Here is a 26,047-nt window from a genome sequence, read left to right on the forward strand (position 1 = left end):
AGTCACTATCCCTGGATGTGTTTAAAAACCATTTGGATGTGGCGCTCAGGGACATGGTTTAGCAGAGGGTTGTTAGAGATAGGGTAGTATGCTTAGGTCATGGTTGGACTCTTATCTTTAAGGTCTTTTCCAACCTGAGCAATTCTACGATTCCAAAAAAGCAAGTGAGGACAAATAGGTCTAAAGATCATTATTTACTAACAAGCTTGTACAAGCTAATAGGAAATATTTTACCTACTAGTTCTAAAGAAAGTAACATCTATAGAGTACTATCACCTCTATACTACGCAAATCAAGTAGGTATTTAATTAGTATGACATCAAGTGAACACACCCAAAATAATTCAGACATCCTCCTGTGAAAAGTGTGGGTGGCAGAAGAGAGATCACTTCAGCAGATAATGCAACAACCCCCTCAAATGCTACGCACAGATGTTCACTGAGCAACCAGCAGAAGCACGCCAATATTGCCACACCACAGAAGTTCTAGGCTGTCACCAGCTGGCACAGCATCATACACAACATACAGCCAGCACAGCAGGAATTCTCCTACAAAGTATCACAGAGCCCATACAATTTCTCAAAAGTGGTGCCCATACAAGAAATCATTTTTATCCTCCCTCCCACACTTCTAATAGGCTGGGTCTCCAAGGGCAAAATGAAGTTAGATAGCATATAAAAAGTTTAAGTTAAAAAGAACAAGTATTAAAAAAAAAAAATCATCAGCTGATAGTCTTTATTCATTATTCATTAAAATGACACAGTTACAAACAGAACTCATATCTCAATAAATACATCCTCCCACACAACTAGGCAACTGTTCTGACTCCCTCACTTTTTCTTCTTACACTCTGAGGCAGGTGTTTGATTCCAGTTCTCACTCCTGGATGTCTGTGATGTTATTATGAACATAATGGAAGTCCTCAGCTGTTGCATAAAATCTCTTCTTTACAGGTATGAAACAAGCATGTTTCACCACCTCTATTCGGTATATGAGAAAACAACCAATAGAAAACTAGTAGAAACAGAAACCAGGACTTCTGTGACACCTAACCTTGCTCCTTCATTTTAGAAACAAGGCTGCACTGGCTTTTTAATGTCACCCAAAGCAAAGAGATGATTAAATATCCTGTCACTTAAGCTCCAGTCAAAGAGAGGCAGATGTGTTAGAAGAAGGTACTAATACAAATACATTCAATACATGACAGGGCCAATGTGACTGAATTTCAACAGCAACAATTCATTTGTGTTAGGGAATTCATACTTCCTGTAAGTGATGGTAAAAAACAAGAACGCAAAACTTGCAAGGAATCTGGTTATCTCTACTTTAAATACATTGTGTTGAGAAAGTTTAGAATACCTTCCTAAGACAAGGAAAAAAATGTTCACAAAGTCAAGCAGTGCAAGAAAGCAATGGTTGCTGACCTATGTTGTTTGCAGAAAAAGCATGTCTACTGCAATTTATCAAAACTTATTTTTCAGTTTACAGATTAAGCAATAGTGAGGTTTTGCCATTTTTGCCAGGTTCTTGGACAACTGTTAGGTTTCCTTCTCCTCAGACCAGAGTTAATAGCTTCATGGAAAATTAATCTGATCCCTACATGGGCTCCCTGTAATTAGTCAGGCCAAATGATAATCCCAATGAGAAGCCACAACTAAATAAAAACATTATCTTTTAGCCACAATATAATAATCACCAGGTGTTTATATATAAAATACATAACTCCACACTCTTTATATGCTGATTTTAGGACTTTTTAATCAGAGGAAGTGATGGATAAGAAAAGGTGAAGGTGCAGACATGGTGGGAAAAATTCATTTTAGTAACATCTCAGAGGAAAACCAACATTTGTCCTTTTTTTTTTTTTTTTTGATGCTTTGCCAGTTCTGACATACAAAGGCCTCATAGCATGCACAGCTATCCTTGGTTCCAAACTGGTATTAACCTTAAGGCATAGTCCCACATGGCACTTGGTGCACACCTTCACAAGCTAAAGGCAGTTAAAACTTCCTTATAAAACCTTCCCTATTCTTGGTTCCAAATCCAAGGAGTTAATTTTAAGAAGCAGCTACTTAAAGCTGTAGTTTGTTTCAGGAAAGAGGTGAACTTCGCTGTACTTCTACTTCTGGTGTGACAAAAAAAGCCTGTGTTGAAGATAAGACTCATCACCAATCTAAATTAAACTGGCTCTGTGGTTGAACCTTACTTTCAAGGTAATTGAATACAAATCTGTTTATTTGAAGTCCTGTTTTACAATTCACAAAAACTGAAAGTTTCCAAACTATTACTGATGTTATTTATTGAAGTTATGATCATCTGACCTTGATTTAATGTTAATTAGAAACACAAAATTAGGCCAGATACATAAGCATTATGGCTTCTGACTATAGTTTTCATTAAGTAGCAATATATTCCTGCCAGTAGGCTGTAATTACAAATAAGACATTTAGACAACTGCTCAATATTCTTAGTGCTAGCTAGCTTTCTCATCAGCCTGTCTATATTTCCTTGACTTAATCTTAGTTCTTAATCACATCCCAGGGTAACACTTGACTTCATCAAAAGGGAGAGGGCAAAATAAATTTAAAAAAGATTCTCTATCAGTCTTTTGCTTCCAAATTCCCCTATCAGGAATGACTGAAACAATTATCCATGGCAATTTTATGAGCTTTCAGACAGTGCCTCTTAGGAAGCAAACCACTAAGTATCTACAATATTTACAAATCACTTCACTGTAGCACTAACAAATAGGGGATTTGTATGCCACAGGTAGAACAATTGCCTTACAACATATTTTTATTATATTTCATATAGGTAAAGAAAACATCAAACATCTCAAAATAAAACCAATAAGCTCTCTGTATGTGGCATTTCACACTTACAGATTTCTGTCTGAGAAGCAGCAATTAGTGCTCTTTCTCTGAAAGTGAGCTCTAAAGCTCTTACCACTAACCACATACAACACCTGTTTATTTGTCTCTGCATTTTGTACTGCTGAGTGACTAGAGCAGCAAGGCTGATCTGGCTGTTGTAGCAACAGTACTGAAGAGATTTAGAGGTGCCTACTAAGGAAGCCTTAAGAACAGCCTTCATTTCTGTCTCCCTGAGAACACCTCTCATGGTTGCTGATGTTTCCCAAACTCATCAGATCCTGGAGAAAAGTAAGAGCTTCTTTCCTAGAACATAGAAGCTGTGGTGCCTCATCCCTGGAGGCGCTCAAGGCCAGGTTGGATGGAGTCCTGGGCAGCGTGAGCTAGTGGTGGGCAGCCCTGCCCATAGCAGGGGTTGGGGCTGGGTGGGCTTTGAAGTCCATTGCAACCCAAATCATTCTAGGATTCTAACATGCACCTTTACTCAAGTATTGTGGCACTGTCTCAGAAACTCCCTTCTACTTCAGTAGCAAGGCCAGAATGGCTGCAGCAGGGTCACAGTGGTCCAAGGGCTGCTGATAGCACAGTCCTGATAAAAGTCTTCAGTGTCTGAAATCCTGGGCATTGAGTATTTTAATGACTCTGAGTGCCCACTGTCCCCAGCCAGTGTACCTTCAGGCCTCCCATTCAACAATACACACTGCTACATGTGGCCAAAAGTACGTAATTCTCACTCTCCCAACTCCTGATGTTTAAAACAAAATGCAAAATAGTTTTAGAAACAGAAGCCAGAACACATTTCCCATCTTTCCCACATGCAAAGAGAAGAGTAATCAATCATGTCAATATAGAAAATGCCATCTTCAGCTATTGTCTTGTTTTTAAAGAAAGGTCCTCTAATTCATATAACATCAGGTCTCTTTTCATTAAAGATTAATCACCTCAGATAAACTGCAAGTGCACATTTTTTATTAGGTCTTTCCAGGATTGAAATGATCAGACATGCAGTTTCTGATTTTCCCTTGGATCATGCTGGATCATCACATACAAAGACATCCTGGACTCGCATGAAAGCAGAATGTATCTCTAGACAAGACTGAGGTTGGACAAAGCAGCTTCTTACTAATATTTTCAGGCTTTGGGATTTAGACATCTCAATTCCAAGTAATTCCTACATTATGTGACCACGCTGTTTAATAATGTGCACATCTGGGCTTCTTCTGAATAGCCTGTCACCTTTCGCATCACTGAGAACAACAATGCTTTGAAAAAAAACTACTGAACCCAATCTTCACATTGCCTCATCAGCCTCATGTTCTCAAAGAGGAAGGGCTCTGAGGCATGACTGAGACATCTAGAGAGCCCAAGCATCTCCAAGACCAGAGGTGACTGAAAGAAGACCAATTTCTTGGGGAGATAAAGAACTTTCTAATGCCATTAGTACAGCATTTGTTTTCTTATACTTGGTCTACTTGAAACTCAACAATATTTTACTCCTCAGTAAATACATATGTGCCACGCTGAAATGAAGGTTTCTACATTTTTTGAGCACTCTTAGGAATTAAAAATAAACTTCATGAAGGAACAAAAAAGTGACCAATTACATTAACTGTAAGTTTCAGCTGCAGCATACTTATGTACTACAATCTTAATGCACTGCTGCATGTGTCAAGGCTCAGAAGGCAGAAGGATAAAACCTCTTCTTGAAGCATGTTCTCCCTCAGAGCTGTCTCACGTAGCATGGAATATCTATATCACAGGCAGCTTCAGCAATATCATTGTTTGTCTGCCAGATGTGTATAAATGACACGATAAGCTGACACATATAGCTACAATGAACAACACATCATCAATTTACAGCTGACTAAAAACAATGCATCATATTAAATCATTCATCTCTTAAGCAGCCGCACCCAGCACTGTTTAAAGGAGACACCTTCAACATGTATGAAGTATAGTTACAGTATAACAAGGATAACCTATAGCTCAGGTTTGTAAGATGAGACAACCCTTTTACACGTCACCACTAAAAGCTTGACAACAACGGTGGTTTTAACGCAAGGAATGCATCACTCCTGACACATAAAAGATTTTACAACCTGTCTTCAAATTCTAACAGTTTCATACCTCTGAGCGATGTCAGGTTCACCACAATGGCTGCAGTGCAGCTCTCTGAACTTCTCACACAATATTTAATTATTTTCAGAAAATCTGTTAAGTGGATTTGTTTTGGTTTTTTTCTCTCTCTCTCCCACAGCCTACCCTTTGTCTTCTCCTACTGTGTTGGCAAGAACACATGGCATTAGCAACATTTAGGAAGCTCTACTTAGTTCTATTTAACTTCAGATGGCAACATGAGGGATTGATGTTTCACAACAGGCATGGATAAATGCGCATTGTTTATACTACCATTGATTCCATACAAATATTACTCTGCTGCTTTATTTGCTAAGAAATCTAACTTATTTGAGTCTTGTGTAAGACTTATTCATAAAGCAAGTAAGGAACTGAGACCAGCTTGTTAAATTATTCCATCATCTTTCTCCACTCCAGGAAGTAACCCAGTTTAACAGAGGGCTTTCATCTAACGACTGATGCCTGGAAGCTAGGGATGATGCACAAGCAGTATAAAAGCAGAAATAACTGAATACTAAGCACAATAGTGCCCACTCTCTCTTCTCACATACACAGCATCCACAAATATACGCTCCCAGTTATAGCCAACTTCACCTGAGCAGACATTTCGATGCTGCAGACAGGCTGCAACATAAGCCTCAGATACACCTCAAATGACTTTAAACTTGTCAGGGTTCATACGCAAATAACAGTGGTGACAGTACTACAAAACAGACCAAGGAAGCTGGAAAAATACCGGAGGGTTAGGGTGTTAACCCATCAGCAGAGGATTAAACAGGATGACTGAGATAGTTGCTGCCCCCAGGTGACAGCCCCACCTCTGTAACATAGGCTGTCTCTTCCAGCAGTGGCAGTGGCATGGAAATCTACTGATAGACAAACCCAGTTCATAGTCCAACATGTTACAATTGACAAGTTGGAAAGATTCACCTGCCATACAGCCACCAATGGTGGCAAAAAACATGTGATAAGGACAAAAAAACAATAGCATCTGAGTAACCATCCCACTTACGCCATCATTAAACATGCTTCAAGATCTTGTGATCACGATGCCATAAGTTCCACCACTCCTACCACTGGCAGTGGTACTCAAACTTCAGCCATCTGTGCAACTAGTATTATCTCACACTCCAGCAAGATGGAATTGCTTGCATCAAGCATGTCCATACATCAGTTTACTAGGGCAATATACAGCAATAGCCAGTGGAGAGAAAATTCTGAGTCTGCAGACACCATCACAGAAAGTGAAATACATTCATCACAGGGACACATGATGTGTGTCCCTAAGCAGATTGACAGCACATGATCAGCTCAATTCTCTCTCTTTTTTTTTTTTTTTTTTTTTTTTTTGTTAATGGTCTGCTATCTAACCTACAGTAAAAACATCCGTTCCAAAAGGATATAGTACTTGCTAGTGTGACTTTTCAAGCCCAGGGCTAACCGAACTGAATTATGCCATGAATCACAGGAACAATATAGACCCATGTGCCCAAGAAAACACAGGAAAATGTGTAACCAAATCTGAAATGTTGTTTCTGGACTAAATGTCAGCTTACAAAAATGTAAGTCAAGACTTGATACCAAATACTTACTGTTCTTCAGCATGGATAAATGCTGCTGCCAGCTAGCTGCACATCACCTGATTGAGGCAACAGTAATGTATTCAGACTTCTGTTCTAATTCTGGCACAGTGATCGCAATTTGTTACCACTGGAAACATTCTGCCATTGCTGGGTCAAGATGGATAAACTTTTGACCTGTATTGGAGTAGTAGTTGCGTCCTGCAAAGCAATCTTGGATAAAGAGAATGAACTGCTCATGCCTGTCAAACTAAGTTCCCTTGTCAATTCTGATAGAGAGCTCAGATGTGTCACACAAGTCATTGGAGGTCACTGTGGTCTAAGTGAGAGAGAAGGACAAAATAACTTTGGGAGATCCAACTACAAGTCCCAAAATTGACACTGTCATTCAGATAGGCCCCTACAGACTACAGTAACTTGTGAACAAAGCTGATCTGAAGAACATGGACTCACCCCAAATACAGCATGTAACTCTTGTGTAACTTCTGAGCAGGTCACCTAAATTTCCAGACATCAGTTTCTCACTGCCGTGGGAAGATGTTTCAGTAAAACTCGTTATGCTATTTTGCAATCTGTTGTCCTCTTTAATGAACCTCTAGCAAGTACACAAGGCTGATGTACTGAATTCCTAAAGTTGTGAACCCTCAAAATATAAATTATGCTTTTATTCTAATAAATATGCAGTAGTAAAATGCTTAAGACTGGCGATGTGCCTGCGGTACAAGTAAAGACAAGTCATTTGACACTTAATCAAGAGTCCTGCAAATACAGGAATGTCAACAACACCTATCAGGCACATCAGGTTCCAGACACTGCTTCTAGAAAGGAAGAAGTGTTTTAAGGCTACTACATTCAAAAGCTACAGGCAAGAAAAATGAGCAGATGGGGGAAAGGCAACATTAACAGATCACCTGGTAATTCATCACTACTAAAGTTTCATCATACACCAAAGGTGGCCCTTCACTCTGCTCATGGAAAGAAAAGAAAAAGAAACAAGGTTTCCTAGTTACCTTGTCATGAATAACCAAGGCACTCAGGCATTAACAAAACTGTCTAATAATAAACAACAGATCTGATAAGGAGGCTGTGGAGTCCCCATTATGTAAGTCACTTAATAATAGGTTAACCAGATACACCAGATACCCAGCACAAGCAGCAGTGACCCCAATTAGAGGAAAGGAAAAAACAAATTAGATGATTTCTAGAAGACTCTCCCAGTCCTATTCTAGGAAGTGAGAACAAACACATGAAAGTGGGTTGTTAATGCAAATGAATAGACAATTCATTCAGCAAAGTTCACCAAAAGGAGTCTTCCCAGGAAACCACAAAACTTACCTGAAATGTATCTTAGACCCATGCATCTACAGTTCCAAACAATCAATCCATTTCCCAAAGACCCACAAACCTCTTGGTTCAGCAATGCTGGTAAACCTTCTCAGTAAGTGACACAGAAAGTGAAAGATCTAGTAAGTGGGCCTGCAGCTAAACGCCAAAAAAGAGAACTGAAGACATCAGGTAGATTAGAAACTACAGCCAGAGGCAGCAACTCATCACACTATGCAAAAACAGCAGCATTATTTCATTCTGTGATGGGTTGTGAAGCATCAGCCTGGGCAGAATATCACTCAAATATGCCTCACAGACCATCATCAATTAAACACTGCAAAACCTGTTGAATACAATATTCAGTTATGCTCATTTTTCAGAATCTTAGATTCATCTTTCCTATTTAGCACGGCTCCTTTCTTCATTCCTATCATGGGGTGCTTTGATTTTTAATTTTGGCAACCAAAATTCGATCCCAGAGCATTTTTCTCCTATGCTAGGAAACAGCACCAAATTTGGGAAACTTTGGTGTGGTAATTATCAATTCACACAAAGGGCATGTGATTCCTTCCTATTTTGCATACATTAAAAAAAAAAAAAAAAAAGAAAACTACGTTTATCATTTTCCACTTCGAAGAAATAGTATACGTATCTACACATAACCCCAGAGCAGCATTTTTAGGCTACTGGGGGTGTGGGTATACCTTCAAGTAAAAGATACACAAACTGAAGACAGAAAACCTCTCCAAGATAGCCTATAATGGCAAAGGAAACCTACCCCAAGTACAACGATAGATGCTGACAGTGACCAATTTCAGAGATTCAAAATATATATATATATATTACTCATTTACACTGGTAATGTATCCTATTCACATGACTACTGAAAACACAATAGGAGCAGTACACTGACTTAATGACAAATGCTGGTTTCATAATCAGGGTGGAGCATGAAAGCCACTATAAAGGCAGTTCCAATCTGAGACTCTCACTTGTGCTGGATACATTTGAAGGCTCTGTATTTTGAGTGAGGTAAGCACGAACTAAATATATTGAGTGTTTCCATTATCTTCATTTGATTTTCTAATTCCTACAAGAATTGTGAGTTTACAGAAAAGGTCTTTTCATCTAGTTTAAGTATCATGATATGCTTGTGAACCAATGGACAGCGTCAGCTGTATTTCAAAAAACATTCTGTGCATGAGATGATTATTGCCTGCTTTGTTTCCAGTCATTCTTCGAGACAACACCTAAGAAACATGGAACATTTACTCAATGACAACCTTCTGAAATATTTTACTCAATATGCCTTAATGGAGGGTAGCACTAGTGCTCTGTCCATTGGTGGGCTGAAAAATCTGCTCCAGAATCAATTTTCACAGTACTTGAAGGTAAGTTTCAATTGTTTTATTCACTGTGCTTCCTATAAAACAGATACGAAAAAGGGGATACAGGCAGTGATACTGCAAGGCAGATTCTGTGCTCAAATGGTTTTACCAGCTCCATAAAAAATCCTTATTAAGGATTAGTTTATGAAACTTTACTTGCATTAATGAACACTAGGGAGATAACATAACTAAGTGGGAAGTTTATAACTAAGTCCTACAAATTTAAATGCAAAAATCTAATGAATTATTTATGGCATTCAAATTTCACCTAGAATATTGCACCTGAGTTTTATAAAATAATTTTATTTCAATCAAAACAATGCATTTTCAATCTAGAATATATATAAAACACCTATAAATAAAGTAAATCAGTACAGCAAGTTTAAAAGTAAGAGGCATAGGCCAGTTTCTATGCAATCTAGTTCTATACCACTGAAAATAAGAGAAGATTCATCACTTCTGAAAGATTCCAAGAAGAAAAAAAGATATCAAACTAGAGAGAAATACCTACTTCCTGAGGCTGAGGGGGAAAAAAAATTCCAACTTCTCTACCTAAGATCTTTCCTAAACTAGATTAGAACTCAATTTAAATTCTTTTGATAGGCAAATCCTTACATACTGGTTTTTGGATTGCAAGACAAGACACGGGCACTTTTTGCTGGAGATCTGAAAGAATTGTATCTCAATGGAAAATTCAGTAGTTTAAGAACTACAGGAATACAGTTCAGTTTTTTTTATAAGAAAAAAAGAAAAAAGTCACCTAATAGAACGCAAGTTGTCTTCCCTTGGAAAGCCACCTATCAGAAATCAATTACTAAAACTTCTAGGAAACGTGATAGTAAATTCAGAACGATATTGCTTTTTATATTAGCTGTAGGCAGTTTAGGTGGCAGGACCCATTTCCAGAGATTTATGGAAATAGAAGTGCTCAAAAAATACAGATGTTTTGCATCTGGATATCAGACATTGTCAACCACCCACTCCGTATGCAGAAATATATGGCACCATAATAAATCAACAAAATAGCAGAACACGACAGTACAAAACAGGCAAAAAGTACTAAGAAAGCATTTTAAAGACCTAATTTATATTTAGAACTATTTTCATACTAACTAGCCTGATCTGCGACGTTAGCAGAATACTTACTGCATTAAGATGTCACATGAATTAAAGAAGCTTATAGCATAAACCAGATTTATTCTACTAACAAGAATTTTCTAACACAGTATTCCTAGTAAAGAGAAGAAAAGGGGAAGGAAAGGGACCCTCAGGCCCAAGTCCACAGCCTACTGAAACATGTTTTCAATAGTGTCCTGTTGGTCCTGGATCTAATAAAGCAGCAGGTGGAATACATATTGAGAACTACACACACAATGAAGCTGCTGCACTTGCTGCATTACCTGTGTTTCATAATGTAATCCAAACAAAACTTAGAAGACTGAAGTAACCTGAGTAATACTTGTAGTTGGGTGGTGACAGATGCATTGGCTTTTTCACACGTTGTATGCAAACGTCTTCATAGTACAAAACACATCCAAGTATTCAGGTTATTTCACATATTGAAGCTTCAAATTAAAAGCAAACAGCAGCTCATAGTTCTCAAATAGTTATTGTAGCTTTGTTAACATTTTTGAGAGGCATTAGCAGGCACTGTAGTTCTAGTTTAACCAGTAAAACTGGTTAACACATCACCAGTAATATCTTCAAGGAACACTCTTACTGACTGCAACAACTCTTGGTAATAATCCTCACTAGAAAACAGTTGTGGCAATTCACTTCATTCTTTTTTCCCTCCTCCTTCCCCCTTTCCCCCCAACAAAAACAGGATTCATTCTCACTTGACAACGTAATTAAGTTGTTGGACAAAAATAATGATGGAAGCATCAGCTTCGACGAGTTTGTGATGCTAATAAAAAAGATCACAGGACAATAAAGCATCTGCCAGAATGAGCATCGTTCCTTTGAGGGAGAAGACACAGCATCTACGGACATTATGTGCACCTAAATCCACAGATTTCCTTGTTGTAATTTCAAAAAAATACACAATAAAGATTTATATGACATAAGCTTTGTATTGTGTTTCCTGTCAACTAGGCACAATTCCCAACAAAAGTGCCTCAAAATTAGTTCAGAGCTACTTGTCTTTATTTTATGCTACTAAAATGCTATTTGAGAAAATGTCATCACATAATATGACATTTTGAAATGCTAAGTTCAATTTTTCTTAAATAAAAAAAAAAAGGCATTTATTTTAAATAACAATATAAAATTACTATGGTAAGCATGATGACTACAATATTCCACCTCAGTTTCAGGTTGTAGATAAATAAGTATATATTTCCTGTGTTAGAATTTTATAAATGAGAACACACACATATGTAAGAGCTGAGTGCTTGCTGCTGCAAATTAAAACATCCATTACAACTTTTTTTTCAGTGTGGTTTTAATTTCTCCATTTCACAGTTCCCTTGTCACGCTTGCATTTGTCTGAGTAATTCATGGGGATTATCATTTACTTTAATAAAGGAAATGAATGAAGAAGAAAAAGGAAGAAGTAACTTCAATACAAAATAATTTAGAGGATAAGGCATTAATCATTCTATAGAACTCTCAATTTTGGACAGAAATTTATTATCAACATCCTCCATTATGCTGATAGAGCAATTAGGTCCAGATCTCAAGAGTTACTTAAGGACTTAGGAAGCAACTTAGTTATAAAGCAAATCAAGTGCATTAGAGACCACATACAAGTGATCCCTATACTTGGATTTCTTCCCTAACAGAGTGGAATCCAGTGCTGTACCACAGTTGCATGCACAGCAGCCTCAAAAATTACAATATTTAAACAATAGGAATGTTCTACTAGGCTCTTGGGCCATGCTTTTACACAAACACTTCAGCTGTTAAACTGTGTCATAAGTTCTGGAAGGCGAGAAGGAAATCGTAGTACTCGGTACTTTTTTTCTGGTTTATTAAAAAATCATTGTCCTAAGTTACCAATATACTTTGATGTCAAAACAAAATGTGCCATATTCTCATTTGTGTGCTAAGAAACACTAGCTACTTCACACAAATAATATCATAGAATTTTAAGATGTTTCTTTACATGACACATAAGACACACATTCCTTTTCATGCGTTAGGAAACATTTTGTGTTTTAGAATTTAATCGGGTTATGGGCATCCTGTACAAGAAAAGCAGGTATCAATTCACAAACGTGTTATAAGAGTGTCACCTACTGGCAAAGTCTACTTCTAGGCAATTTCTTGCAAAACACAGATGCCATGCAACACTTCAAGCTTCACAATGCTATAAGAGATGCTACCACAGTTCTTTATGACCTGTCACAACAAAACTTAACTTAAAACAAATACATAAGAATCCTTGCTAGAACAGTTTCATTATGCTGCTGTTCTGTTTGCTTGCTTGCTAGAATGGTACTAAACAGCTGAAATAAAGTTTCAGCTTTTCATTTTGTTCTTTACCAAAAAAGAAAATCTAAGCTTAACACTAGAGGAAGTGAACACAAAAGACAAGGGAGATGGACACAAAAAAAATCTGTTTTTCCACCCAGTGAATCAACCTCATTAGCAGTTCAGACTGCACAGATTCTTCTTAAAAGAGATTTTAAAATTGTCATTTGCAACAGAAAACTCACACTAAGCACTACTCTCAATGCATTATTTTTTTCTGAACAGTTATCTTCCCAGCAGAGAGCTGCAATTTACCTACTGTAATTATCCAAAGGGCTGGAAAACAGAGCATATAATATATAATGGGAACATAACCTGAAAATAACGAGTCAAGATGATGATAAGGAACATCAGGGACTGATCAATGATGATATATCTGTCTCATTTGCCTCAGGAAAATCAAACATACTTAAAACTTAAAAAAAAAACCAAAACCTTAATACATTATTCAATGCAAAAGGCACGGCTGGGTAAAAAAAGGTAAAAACTGCTCTAAAGATCATTATTTTTTTTTACTTCAGACTACACATCTTTAGCTTAAGACTAAATGAAAATACTGAACAAATAACTTCAAATCTTTCAAACATAATTTATAACCCACAGTCTACTAATGTTTTCAAATTCTAGGTAGCAACTCCTCTAAGTCTTCACTACATCTAATACTTTATTCTTTTTCCTACTGGATTTTAAAAGAATATTTGGGGTATGTTTCACATTATAAAGCCATTAGTTTCCTCTTTTTGTTTTATATGCAGAGATTATCATTTTTTTCCTCATCACTTGAAATCTAAAATAATACATCTAGCCATTTACATGCTCAGACTATTAATAAGAACTCCTCCCAAAACAGGCAATACAGGGTTTCCCTCCTGTATCAGGTTTCACTTGGGTGATTTTGCAAAACCTAGGTCAAGTAATACTGTCATAATGAGTCAATAGAGCAAGAAGACAAGCAGCTGAATGAAGCAGATATTCAGCATTTCATGCAACACTGCATTTGCACTTTCAGTTCAGTGTTCATTATTTGTCAAAGAAGCACAAGTCACAGTTGCCTCATCACACTGAAACTTCTTACAACACTTGTTTTTTTTTCCCCCTAATACAGTGTTCTTCTGTAGTACAACTTGTGCCACTGTTATTGAGAGACATTAACAATAGTAATCTCTCACAATTTCAGTCACTTGTATTTCTTCTGGAAGCTTAACTACCAGTTATTCAACAATCTCAATTTTTATTTTTTTATTGAAAAAGAAAAGTTCATTTCCACAGACGTAAAGAAAAGCGTGAAAGAGAACAACCTGCAGGGACTAAAAAGGCTAATAATAAAGCAAAGTATCCCTTCATTTTTTTATATATGTGCTTTAGAAGAGACTATTTTGGTATGTACTGTTCTGAGTACTTGAATGCTTAACAAATTAACAAGGAATGCAAGAAGATGTATATTTTATGGTTGCCCCAGAATTCTCCTGATAAACACTGTAGAAAATGCTTCCTTTTAAAAACAGAAGAAAACAGAACTGATGCCTCACTAGTGCTTCTCCTCTCTCCTTTCAGCTTCCAAAAGAACAGGAATAAAATATATATATATATATATGCTGCTGTGGTTTTAAGTCAGGACTCAGTTGAATCACGCAGTGGCATCACAAGATATTATCAGTGCTGACACTGTTTCCAATTAATTTTCATGGATAATGAAACATCTGCATCAGTCCAGTAGTTCACAAGCTTCACTGATCTGCTGCTTCTCCAGTCTTTTTTATTGATTTGCCATTACACAGAACACCTAAAGTTTTCAGCACAAGCTAAATAATCTGTTTTAGCAAAGTCTTAGCATTAACAGATATTGACAGTATAAATTTATTTCTTGGAACAATTTACAGCCGTTTCTCACCCAGAACTGAAATGTCAAAGATCAGATTAAGGTGCTGACCAGTATTAACCAATTTCACCGCCTTAGTGCAGCTTAGAACAAAAGAATCTGTTATACATACTGAAAGCATATTGCTTCCACTGTAAATACTGTATTAATCTTCTATGACACATACATTCGCTCTATTACTTTCTTCATTGAATGCCAACACAACTTTCTTTATAAAACATATACTTTGCTTGACTTTGATTGCTAACTGCAAATCACTCCATTAAGTACTTGTAGAATAAAAACTTTGTCTGATATACATTATAATACACACTACCATTTCAGTAATGAAAGAAACAGCCAGTACCACTGCAGACAAGCTTCTATATTCCAGACTTCAGTTAACTGTTGATCTCTGCATATGAACTAGCAAACAATCCTCAGAATAATGGAGGCAGATGGACAGTTCCACCTCTTCCTCAAGCAGGCTTCACGACCTGACTGCACTCCAAAAAGGTATCTGAGCTGACCAGATGAAATGTAGTCATATGAAGCTATATAAGATGTATTCCATATTACTTGACTTTAGGTCCCTGAAAATTATGAGTCTCTTTGCACCAGGCAGAAGGATCTCGCACCACCTACACACCTAATTTAAACCACCAGCTCTCTGCCGCAGTCTTAGGCAGCACTAACCCCCCAAAAAACTCATTGTTGCTACAATGCGATAGCAGAAACTTTCTGCATATAGAAAAAAAAAAAATCACAATAATGTAAAGCATAATGAACTCAAATTGCCAGTGTTGAAATCCAAATGATGCTCAAATCTTTTTAAAGCAGCTGATGGTGATTCAAACTCACAGAAAGCAAGGTATATCAATTGTTCAAAAGACTAAAAAAAAAATAGGCGTTGATAGCATTATAACCTTTGCCAACTGAGCTTGAATTACCAGAAAAATAAGATAACTTTGAAAAACCACAAACGTCACTTTCGGTTTAAGTTAAAAATCTTAAGGTGCCAAAAGAAGAAACTGTGCCCCATTCTACCCAACAACAGTAAAATATCCTGCATACCTAGAATTGTCACTAAAAAACCCTAAAAGCAAAGTCATCACAGCATCAGCCTCCTGTATTATCACTCTTGCTTCCCAAAACAATTATAGTAAGCTTTCAACAACTTCCACATTTTACAACACATTGCTATTTATGAAATGGATCCCTTCAGTGAAGAAGTATGTCTTCTCATACTTTAAGGAAGGCGGAAAATCACACAATTAATGAAATGGTTGCCATCTCAAGTTAAGTTCAAAAGCTCAGACTGGATTATCTCTTCTACATACGTAAACAATGACAAACAGGTAAAACACTTCTAAAAACTCCCATTTGCATGTTGCAGATGAAGCAGATGTGAAAAAGTATTTTACTTTAAAAACCCAATAAAGCTCTTTTGAAGGAAGTTTACAAGCTATGTTTCTGTATCACAAGCAATGCACTTAATTCATCACTAAAGGATCTTACACAAAGGTACTACTTCATTTTCCACGTGTTCGTATCTGGCCTATTTCACTTTTACAAACCCATCCCTACTGACCCATTTTAAGTTTTATTGTTATGGATAATGTGATAGTACGTTCTCCCAATCTAGAACATACACCCAGAGGAGCTCCATCCCAAAATGCTACCATTGGCATCCCATACTGAGAGCCCTGGCTTACCTACAGCACTGAAATTTTTCTGAAAAGGAGAACCTTGAGATGAATGTGCATTGGGGGTGGGTTCAGCAGGAAAGAGTGCCTACTTTCCAGTATTCAAATAAAGAAAGAAAAATTTTTCAACAGCTTTGTTTTTAACTCTTTGTGTGTAAGTTTATATTTTAATGGCTTTGCTCTACACTTTCCAGCTTCTCTTTACATTTTATTCTCCAGTAAAACTAGTGTTATTGTCTACTATCAGCATTTGTTACAGCTAAGGAAACTATTAAGAACTTAATAAAATACTGTCGTGGCGAATTACAGAAGTGAGCAGGTGAAGGCAAGGAACTATCCAAAAATAAAATGCCTATGTAAGTAAACGTGAATAAAGACAATGGACATCACTTCAGGTAACAGATCAACTGTAACTTCCACAGAGTTCACTTATTTCTAACACAAAACACACACAGGAGAAATATCAGTACTTACAACAGGGTTTTTTGTGTCTGGGTCAAATTCTGTAGAATTTGCATCTAAAAAAAAAAGTTCAAAAACATACATCACCATTGTTCTAAAAGCACTACAGACTCATAAGAGCAGTTCTGCGACCTTTTTCTACTTGTCTGCATCTCCACTTCAGCCTTGCCTGTTGAAAGACATGTTGTACTACTTTGGAAGCACTCCCCTGTGACCTCAGTCACACACACTACATTTCCCAATTCCCAAACTTTCTTCATCTCCATTTTTAGTGGTAGCAGTTCACTGGTGAGGTAAACCTCTTCAAATTACTGCTGCAATGGGTATTAATTTAGCAACTCCAACAAAGTATGCAAAAACAAGCGAGGCCTAATTTCACATTTTAACTCTTGACCACACCTGTACACTCCAGCAAGAATGTTCACAAAGGTGAACAATAAGAGTATTGCAGAAAATGTGCTTAAGTCAGGAAGCAAGTTACAGGCAATCTGCATAACAGGAGTTCCTGCTCCTTTGTACACAGGGTGCTTAGCTCTCGCAACATAACCATTTTGAGGGATAATCCTAGGATCTACCTAAAAATAGATAAATATTTCATGTATAGAATAAAACTCCATCTAAGCAAACCACATCCACACCAGCATTCTGAGCTCACCTTTCCAATTTAAACAGTTTCTTGCAAATTCCACAACTGCTAATTGCATTCCCAGGCAAACTCCTAAAAGACAGAACAACAACAATCACCAAAATTTAACAGCACAACGATAAAGGCAGATAAAGTACTTACTATTCCATCTTAATAAGACTGTTCAGAAACCTTGTGTATACACTTACCAGAAACAAATATGGCAAACTTTTCAGACTTTGAGTACTGTGAATACGTGTGAAACAATCATGCTGTAAACTCTTTCAAAAATTGTTCATTTTTTTTTTCCTCCCATCTTCTCAAATAATTATTGCAAAGAAACAAAAGCTGAAAGCGTCCAAAATCTAATTTTATTTTAGCAAATAGCCAAATAGCCACTGTTACTTATAGAATTGTACCAAATCTAGAGTGAGGGCCAAAGCTCCAGAGATTCACACACAGAGCATTTAGCTGACAGGCCATATGGAACTTTCAAGAATTGTTATAATAAGATATCAGACAAATCAATAAAAATTAATACTGCACATCTCCAAAGACACTTGTTTTCTGCACACTGATTAGTAAGTACGATACTGATTTCGCACTCAGGGGACTGGAGCACCTCCCCTATGAAGACAGGCTGAGGGAGCTGGGCTTGTTCAGTCTCAAGAAAAGAAGGCTGCAGGGTGACCTCATGGCAGCCTTTCAGTACCTAAAGGGAGCCTATAAACAGGAGAGGAATCAACTCTTTGAAAGGGTAGATAACTCTAGGACGAGGGGAAATGGTTTTATGTTGAGTGAGGGAAGATTTAGGCTGGATGTCAGGCGAAAGCTCTTTACAGAGAGAGTGGTGAGGTGCTGGAACAGGCTGCCCAGAGAGGTTGTGGATGCCCCATCCCTGGAGGTGTTCAAGGCCAGACTGGATGGGGTCCTGGGCAGCCTGGTCTAGTGTTGAATACGGAGGTTGTTGGCCCTGCATGTGGTAGGGGGGTTGGAGCTTCATGATCCTTGAGGTCCCTTCCAAGCCTGGCCATTCTGTGATTTTGTGACTTTGAGGTACACAGAACCTCCATGCAAAATGTGAATACAGCAAATAAAGCCTTTGGAATGCAAAAGGTAGGAAAGGCCTTTTTCTTCTTTCCTTACATAGCAGCTGGAGTACATAACTATGACCCTAGGCATAATTTATAAGGCATATGATGCAAACAGCATACATACAATCAGTCCTAAGACAGAATCTTTTATTAGTATTCAATTGACAGTATTCTTCTTTTTACTTACTAACAACATAGTAGATGTCCACGCATCTGTTCTAGCAGATTGGGAAGACTACTTTTTTTAAATATCAAATTAGCCTTCTCTACACCTCCAAAACACAATTACTGACACTAATGATCTTACCGAGGAAAGGTTTTTTCTTTGTTCTTGCCCAGGAGATAGCTTGGAGTTTGCCTTCTGTTCCCCTAATTCCAAACCCTCCTGGGACGAGAATGCCACTGTAATGACAGCATATATAAAGCATCTAACAAATACAATCAAGTCACCAAAATAAGTATCTCAGATTGTATGGACTTTTCATTACAAAAGAACAAAAACAGTGCACGAAAGATGTGTCCTACTACCATGCAGAATTTAAATGTGGGAATTTGTCTTATCTATCCATGTGAATTCTCATCTGACTCTTTACTACACAGTGAAGTTCTCACTGTTTTCTACAGCTATTAGCAGTGTACTCACTAAGTGAATATGTTTATTCACCACTGCAGAATCTTAAGACCAAAACTCAATGACTACTGAATAAAACTGAAAAAATAAACGCATCTAAACAACAAGTTACATGTCCTTACAAATAAAATTGAAAGCCCAACAACAATTCATATCAAAAAGGTTTTCAGAGTGGCACAAGCATTTACTAAGCTTTTCTCCACCTTTCACTGTGATCCATGTCCACTGACTAAAGTCACTGACAAACAGACCTGTTCTTTAAGGAAACTATTTTGACTAGCTATCCAAAGCAACTAACAACTGCAATATGTCTAAAGAGATTAAAACAGAGTTTGAGGATGCAGGGCAATTCCACAATTTGTTATGTTTCACTGTCTTGGCACCAGTCATGCAAGGCTGTCCCATTCCGTAAGAAACAAAAGTTTGGATACACTGAGAAGTGATTCATTGAAATAGTTTTCACCACATTAATACCACATTCAAGATTCAAAACACTTACTCTGCTTTGCACAGCTTGTGCCATGCCTGATGGTATTTCACTGAGTTCTCCGCTTCTGTAGAACGTTCAAGTTCTGTTGAGTCTATATACTAAGGAGAAAAAAAAACAAACATAATACAATAGTATTTTCTTCCACAGAGAAAGCAGCACATACTGTATAAGCAACTTCTGCATGACACAACTACTAAGAGCTTCAGGTGAATTTCTCAGTAGAATACAGCAACTACAGTGAAGACTCAATGTTTGCTCTACTTGCTGCAGCCCATGCTCCTTTCTTTGCACATCAGCTCCAGAGCTCTGCTCACCTCCAGTCCTTGTTTTCCTGCCCTCCAGGTATACAGACTTACTACAGTGCTCAACAGCCATGTACCCAGCTTTAGTTTCTATGGAAATCTGGGCACCAATCGAGGGCTAGGGATGACCTTGAACTGACATCCAAATGAGATGTAACTAGGATGCTTATTTTACTAGCTTTTGGGTGCCATTGCTTATCTAATCTTTAAGACTGGATAAGCATGCATCGTCTAGCCTGTCAGAAAGACACTCATGTGAGTTGACTTGAAAGCATGAACTGTAGAGAGCAAGCCAGGCTCACTGTTTATGTCTTACCAGAGATCTTGCATTAGAATCAATACTGCCACTAGTAAGCATGGCTCCTGAGGCATCACTAGAGTAAATGACTGGGGCAGTTATATTTTGTGACTCTAATGCAGTATATCAGAGTTTGATTCATGGTTTTAACAGTCTTTCTGAAAATAGCATAGTTAGTAGCATCCTGCTGTAGTGGCCACACACTAAGAATTAGATTATCTGAAGTGACAGTATTCATTTGTTTGTAAAGAAATTAAACAGATATAAAGATTGGCCTATGATTTTCCAGATAGAGTTGCCTCCTAGCTAATATTTCTCCTTTTTCCATTCTTCAAAAAGCATCAAAAACACAACAGAAAAATAATTACAACAGGCCTTGCTATTTTACACTGGTACAAGACGACAAACTGAAAGGATGCTTTAACACACTGGGAAATTGAGGAAAAAACTAATTACAGCTAAAGTTAATTGTAGTTTCCCTGCCAAGCATAGAGAAGCAGCACATTCAAGCAGCATCAACATTTTATCATTCACATATGTCAGATATTATGTTGCGTGTAGGATCCCACACACAATATTCAGAAGTTCCTTTGGAACACAGGTTTATATAGAGAACCTTCTGACGAGGAAAAAAAAGTTGATGCATGCAGATAAATACAGCAGGAATCCTTGTCAGCTAGCACACTTCAGCACCAAGCTGGAATGTGTTTTAGCAATCAGTTATTCCCTTGCTTGTTAACGGAAAAGCTCCACTGAACTCAGCTTTAGAGGCAAGTAAGCCTTGTTAACCATGTACCTGCAAAACTAGGCACACTTCACTAAAAAAACAAAAAAAGTTTTTTACACATCATAAAAATTTCCAATTATGCAACTGCCAGCATAAAACACTACTAAGAGTGACAGAATTGCACAGATTGGAAGGGCCTTTGGAAGACTCTAGACAAGATCCCTATTTAAAGCAGGTCGAATTGAAGCAGGTTGTTCAGGCCATTTCCAGTCAGGATGTAAAATTCTCCAGGGATGGAGACCTCACAACCACTTTGGGCACACTGTTTCAGGGTTTGACTGCTTTCACAATGAATTTTTTTTTTTTTTTTTTTAAGTCAACACTTGTTACATTCTCTCAACTTTCTACTGCACACTTCTGGAATGAGCCTGACTTCATCTTCTCTTCACTCTCTTGGATACAGACAGCAATAAGATTTCCCCCAAGCTTTCTTTTCTTCAGATTGAAGAAACTTACTCTGCTCTCTTCATACATGTGCACTTCAGCCCTCTGATCCTTGTTGCCCTACTTCAGACTCAATCATTATGTCAGTACATAGCCTGTACTGGGGAGAAGAAAACTGAATACCACCCCTCATACATAGTCTTAGAAGTGCTGAACAGAGGGGGAACAGTGATTACCCTCAGCTACCCTCATCATGTGATGCCACTTACTACCACAGTGTTGTGCAGGATGTTGGAGGCCTTCTTCAAAGCAATGGCACATTGTTGGCTCACACTCAACTCGTCATCTACTTGCAACTCCAAATACCTCTCTACAAGCTACTTGTTAGTCAGTCATGCTGCATCCTGCACTACTAATGAAGTTACTCAATGTCAGATGCAGGACTAGCATTTTCCCCTGTTCAATTTCACAACACAATTTAGCAGAGTGTTGTCAGAACTAGTGTAGTAAGGTTATGCAACCTAACCATCAAAGTCTGACAATCTTTAAGGTCTTTTCCAACCTGAGCAATTCTATGATTCTAACATCAGCTCCTGTCAGCCCATTCCCATAGCCTGTTAAGGTCCCTCAGAGTAACAGCCACCATACAAAGAGCTCCCCTTAATTTAGTATCATCCTCAGACTTGCTCAGATGCACTCCATCTCATCTTTCATATAATTAACAAAGGCATTAAACAATTTGTTTTTCTGAGTTTCTTCTGTTGGTAAGAAATATCTCTTTCTGCCTCTCTAGGAAATACATTTACACACTCCATTCTTTAAAATTTTTTTCTGTAGGGCTTCTTCAACTGCCCACTTTGATTGATCTACCTACTACCTCTTCCTGAAATCACACTAAACCAGCACTTTGATGCTAATACTTTGTGACTATTACTTTGCTATTGCAAGTTGCCAAAGTATCCTCTGCACCCATTCATAATGACCAATATACCCTTTCACACCGCTTCTCTGCCCCAGACCTTCCCACCCCATCAAAGCCCTAGAATAGAAATGGATAGTTAACAGCAGTAACAAAGCCAATAGCAATTTCTCTGTGTCATTCAACTTTCTATTCTTATTTTAAGAAGACAAATTCAATCCTTATACAAGGATCCTCACAGCAGATTTTAATAAGAAAATAAATTGCTTTTTAATTTGTCTATTATCGCGTCTTTCTTAAGCTAATCTCACTAACACAATAAGCAGTCCCATAACAAATGAAATCTAACCTTGAAAGTAAATCAAATAATCAGATCCAGTGTGGGATTATCAATAATATTTTCAAGTAAGTTTAGTTCCTAATAAAACAATTACATTTCTAAATGCTGCATTAAAAACAACTGTTTAGCCAATCTGTATTTATTCATGACTCATTTTCTAATTTTCATCTGAATAAAAGCTGCTTGACATGATGGCAGTTCGTAATGTATATTCAAAATATTCCTGAAAGCAAAATCCAGAGATCCTCACCATTAAATCCAGTTTGTGATTAATCGCCAGTGCAGAGTGTTCCAGAGCCTTGAAAACAGATGCATAGCAATCACTTAGTTTTGTGTACTTGCCAACGAGAGCTATGGAACACACCTTCAGCAACCTTTCATATCTGACAAAAACAAGTTTTTGGATTATTATATCCATTTTCAAGTTTCATTTTTCTTAAACTTTATAAAGCATCTTTTAAAATCCCTAAAATGTCAATGTTTCTAAACCCAGAGTTTCCACAGGTGTTGCAGCAGCAACACGCTACGGACCCCAGCACAGTTTGGTGGTTCCAAGTCAGGTAAAACCTAACCTGAATTCAAACACCTCCCAAAAGAGCAGCAGGAGTCAGCATACCTGTCAGCCATTTTCTTCCATTTCATTAAAAGATCACTTGGCTGGTCATCAATGGGTAAATTCAACCTCTGTTTAAAATACTTCATGATGCCTTGCTCCTCCAACAGAATTGGTACTCGGTAAGTGGAAGAAACATCATGGATAAATATCACCTGAAGAAAAAAAGAAAAGCACAATATACATACTTACCTAAGTATTTCTCATAGTAAATACACATTCTATTTTTGCATACTATGTGCATTCCGTATTCTGCATACATTCTGCTTTTTAAATAAGTTTCTTTTGAGTGAGCAGGGCAGTTGTTGAACTTCAACTCCAACAGGCAGCTAAGTGCCACACAGTCACTCACTCACTCACCCCTGCAGGATGGACAGAGAGAATCAGAAAAATGAAACTGAAAAAACTCCTGAGTTAAGATAAAGACAAAGTTTAATGGGTATGACAAAATACATGCACAAGCAACTTCTTCCACTACTTCCTATAAGCAGGCAGATGTTTATCTATTTCCAGGAAAGCAGGATTTCATCTCACATACTTGTTAGCTGAGAAGTCAGATGCCAAAACTATGACCTTCTCCCCCTTTCCATCCCTTAGCTTTAACTACAATCAATCTCAGAACAGCTTCGATTGGAAGGGACATTAAATATCATCTTGTTTCAAACCCCCTGGCATGAGCAGAAACACCTTCCAGAAGACCAGGTTGCCCAAAGACCCAATGTGGCTTTGAACACCTCCAGAGATGGGGCATCCACAGCCTCTCTGGGCAACCTGTTCCAGCACTTCCTTCTAATAAGCAACCCAAATCTCCCTTATTATAGTTTAAAAACATTCCCCCTTGTCCTATCACCACACTACCCAATAAAGAGTCCCTCCCCATTTTTTTTTAAGCCCCTTTTAGGTACTGTAAGGCCGTTATAAGGTTCCCCAAAGCATTCTTTTCTCTAGGCTGAACAACCCCAACTCTCTCAGCCTGCCTCCATATTCAAGAAGCTGTGATGATCTCTGGACATGAAAAAATCCCTAGCTTTAGGGCTGGCTTTGTTTATCCATTATTCTAAGCATTTTAGATGATTTATGGACAATAACCAACCGTAGTTACAGCACCAGTTATTGCATGAGACTGCAGAGTTTTCATGACAACATATAGTAAAAGAACTATATATTCAAAATCTACTCCTTTTATTAACTTTTTTTTTCCCCCACAGGCTATTCAGTAATTATTCCAAATATAACATGCATTAAAATTGTTAATGACTGTTCAATATATGAAAAGTAGCATATAAACTTTTGATGTTCTTAAGTGGTGAAGTGTACATAAAAGCAAGAAAAAGTCAGGAAAACAACTATAATGTAATGAAATAATCTGAAGTGGAAAACTGAAAGGCATGGATGTTTTTATATGCTTTCCCACATATATAACTAACAATAACTGAAGTACTGACCTGTTCAGGCTCCACATGGCAGAACATGGAGATCTTTTCCTTCACTGCCATTTCTATAGGTTTTGCACTTCTGCAGACAATCTGTCACAGCAGAAGAAAAAATATCTTAAATCCTTCCCCAGAAAAGAAACAACAGAAGACTCTCAGTACTGTTCATGAAGAAGATCACTTCCTTTGGAAGCACAGCACAAGCAAATGCACTTCATCATTCTGCACTCTTTTGGAGTTGTACAAAATATCACAGCTCACAAACATCTTCTAGCAAGGTAAAAGTATTCAGTTAACCTGCCCATACTGACCCGTTTTTATTAATCTTTGTCACCTTCTGAATGTATTTTGTTTTCTTCTCACTTTTAACTATTTGTAATATTCCTTAGATAAAGTGAAGCAGGTCTGTAAGTATAAATAACACACTGAAAAGAAATATTCTTACCAGCTAAGTTCATAGCAAGAATACTTGGTCTACATGCGTGTTTTCTATCATTTCAGTATCTTTTTTGTAGTTCTTAATTTGTACATAACAGTAAAAAGAAGGCTGAAAAATAGAAAACTGTTTCTTAACATTGTGGGTTGTTTGTTGTTTTGTCTTGTTTGGTTTTTTTTTTTTTTCTCCATCAGGTGCCATTATTATGCTGAAACATATCTGGGATTTTGGAAAATACTGATTTTTTTTTTCCAACAAAGAAAATAAATGGGCGTTTTGGTATTTGTTGGAAGAGATGTTTTATTTTCATTACTGAACATCAGGCAATTAAAGTGTACAACTGCTCTCTGAATGTTCCTATTGATAACTTAACCTACCTCGAATTATTTTGAATCCTTGAAGTATAACCAAGTACAACGATACTGTTAAAAGTTTAATTCCCCATCTTTCTAGTATACACAACTACTTAACCCATTAACCTCTTCTTTTGTTCAGAAACTAGATGTTCTTCAATCCCATTGCTGAAATGCAGTTTAGCTATACTGATATTGATGAAGTCTTAAATAATTTCCCTTACCCTTGCAAAAACTTCTAGAATAAAGAAAATAAAGGGCAAATTTAAGGGAAAATGTTTACTTAGTCTTATAAAAATTTAAAATCAAAATGAATGCAACAATTTGTACATTCTCAACTAAGTACAGCTTATATTGAAAAATTTAATTCTGTTTGAAAACTTTACTCATAAATCTTGATAGCACAAGTGCACGATTAAATCCTCTTGGGAATCTGACTTCCTTCCTGAGACAAACTTCAATGCTCAAGTCACAGAAATTTAAAAAAAAAATGTCAGAAACAGCATGAAAACAAAACTGCAGTAACAATGGCTGAGATGCGT

The 26,047-nt window shown here is 37.3% G+C and overlaps 1 protein-coding gene and 1 long non-coding RNA gene across 4 annotated transcripts in view; one reads left to right on the forward strand and one right to left on the reverse strand.

The window, feature by feature from the left end:
* CTPS2 (CTP synthase 2) overlaps nucleotides 1–26,047 on the reverse strand; it is a 60,754-nt gene that overhangs the window by 22,613 nt on the left and 12,094 nt on the right. For all 3 annotated transcript variants that reach the window (XM_052673901.1, XM_052673902.1, XM_052673903.1), the window contains exons 7-13: nucleotides 24,729–24,809; nucleotides 23,287–23,438; nucleotides 22,921–23,053; nucleotides 19,650–19,738; nucleotides 18,827–18,921; nucleotides 17,456–17,518; nucleotides 16,813–16,856 (exon numbers count right to left, since the gene is read on the reverse strand). In XM_052673901.1, coding sequence (XP_052529861.1) covers nucleotides 16,813–16,856; nucleotides 17,456–17,518; nucleotides 18,827–18,921; nucleotides 19,650–19,738; nucleotides 22,921–23,053; nucleotides 23,287–23,438; nucleotides 24,729–24,809 — 657 coding nt within the window. The remainder of the gene's footprint in view (nucleotides 1–16,812; nucleotides 16,857–17,455; nucleotides 17,519–18,826; nucleotides 18,922–19,649; nucleotides 19,739–22,920; nucleotides 23,054–23,286; nucleotides 23,439–24,728; nucleotides 24,810–26,047) is intronic.
* LOC128076374 (uncharacterized) lies at nucleotides 8,900–11,245 on the forward strand. The gene is made up of 3 exons (XR_008204368.1): nucleotides 8,900–8,944; nucleotides 9,144–9,303; nucleotides 11,126–11,245. It is a non-coding gene; the product is annotated as an uncharacterized LOC128076374 (long non-coding RNA).

The sequence above is a fragment of the Tympanuchus pallidicinctus genome, unplaced genomic scaffold (assembly GCF_026119805.1).
Source record: "Tympanuchus pallidicinctus isolate F22 unplaced genomic scaffold, pur_lepc_1.0 scaffold14, whole genome shotgun sequence".
Taxonomy (NCBI): domain Eukaryota; kingdom Metazoa; phylum Chordata; class Aves; order Galliformes; family Phasianidae; genus Tympanuchus; species Tympanuchus pallidicinctus.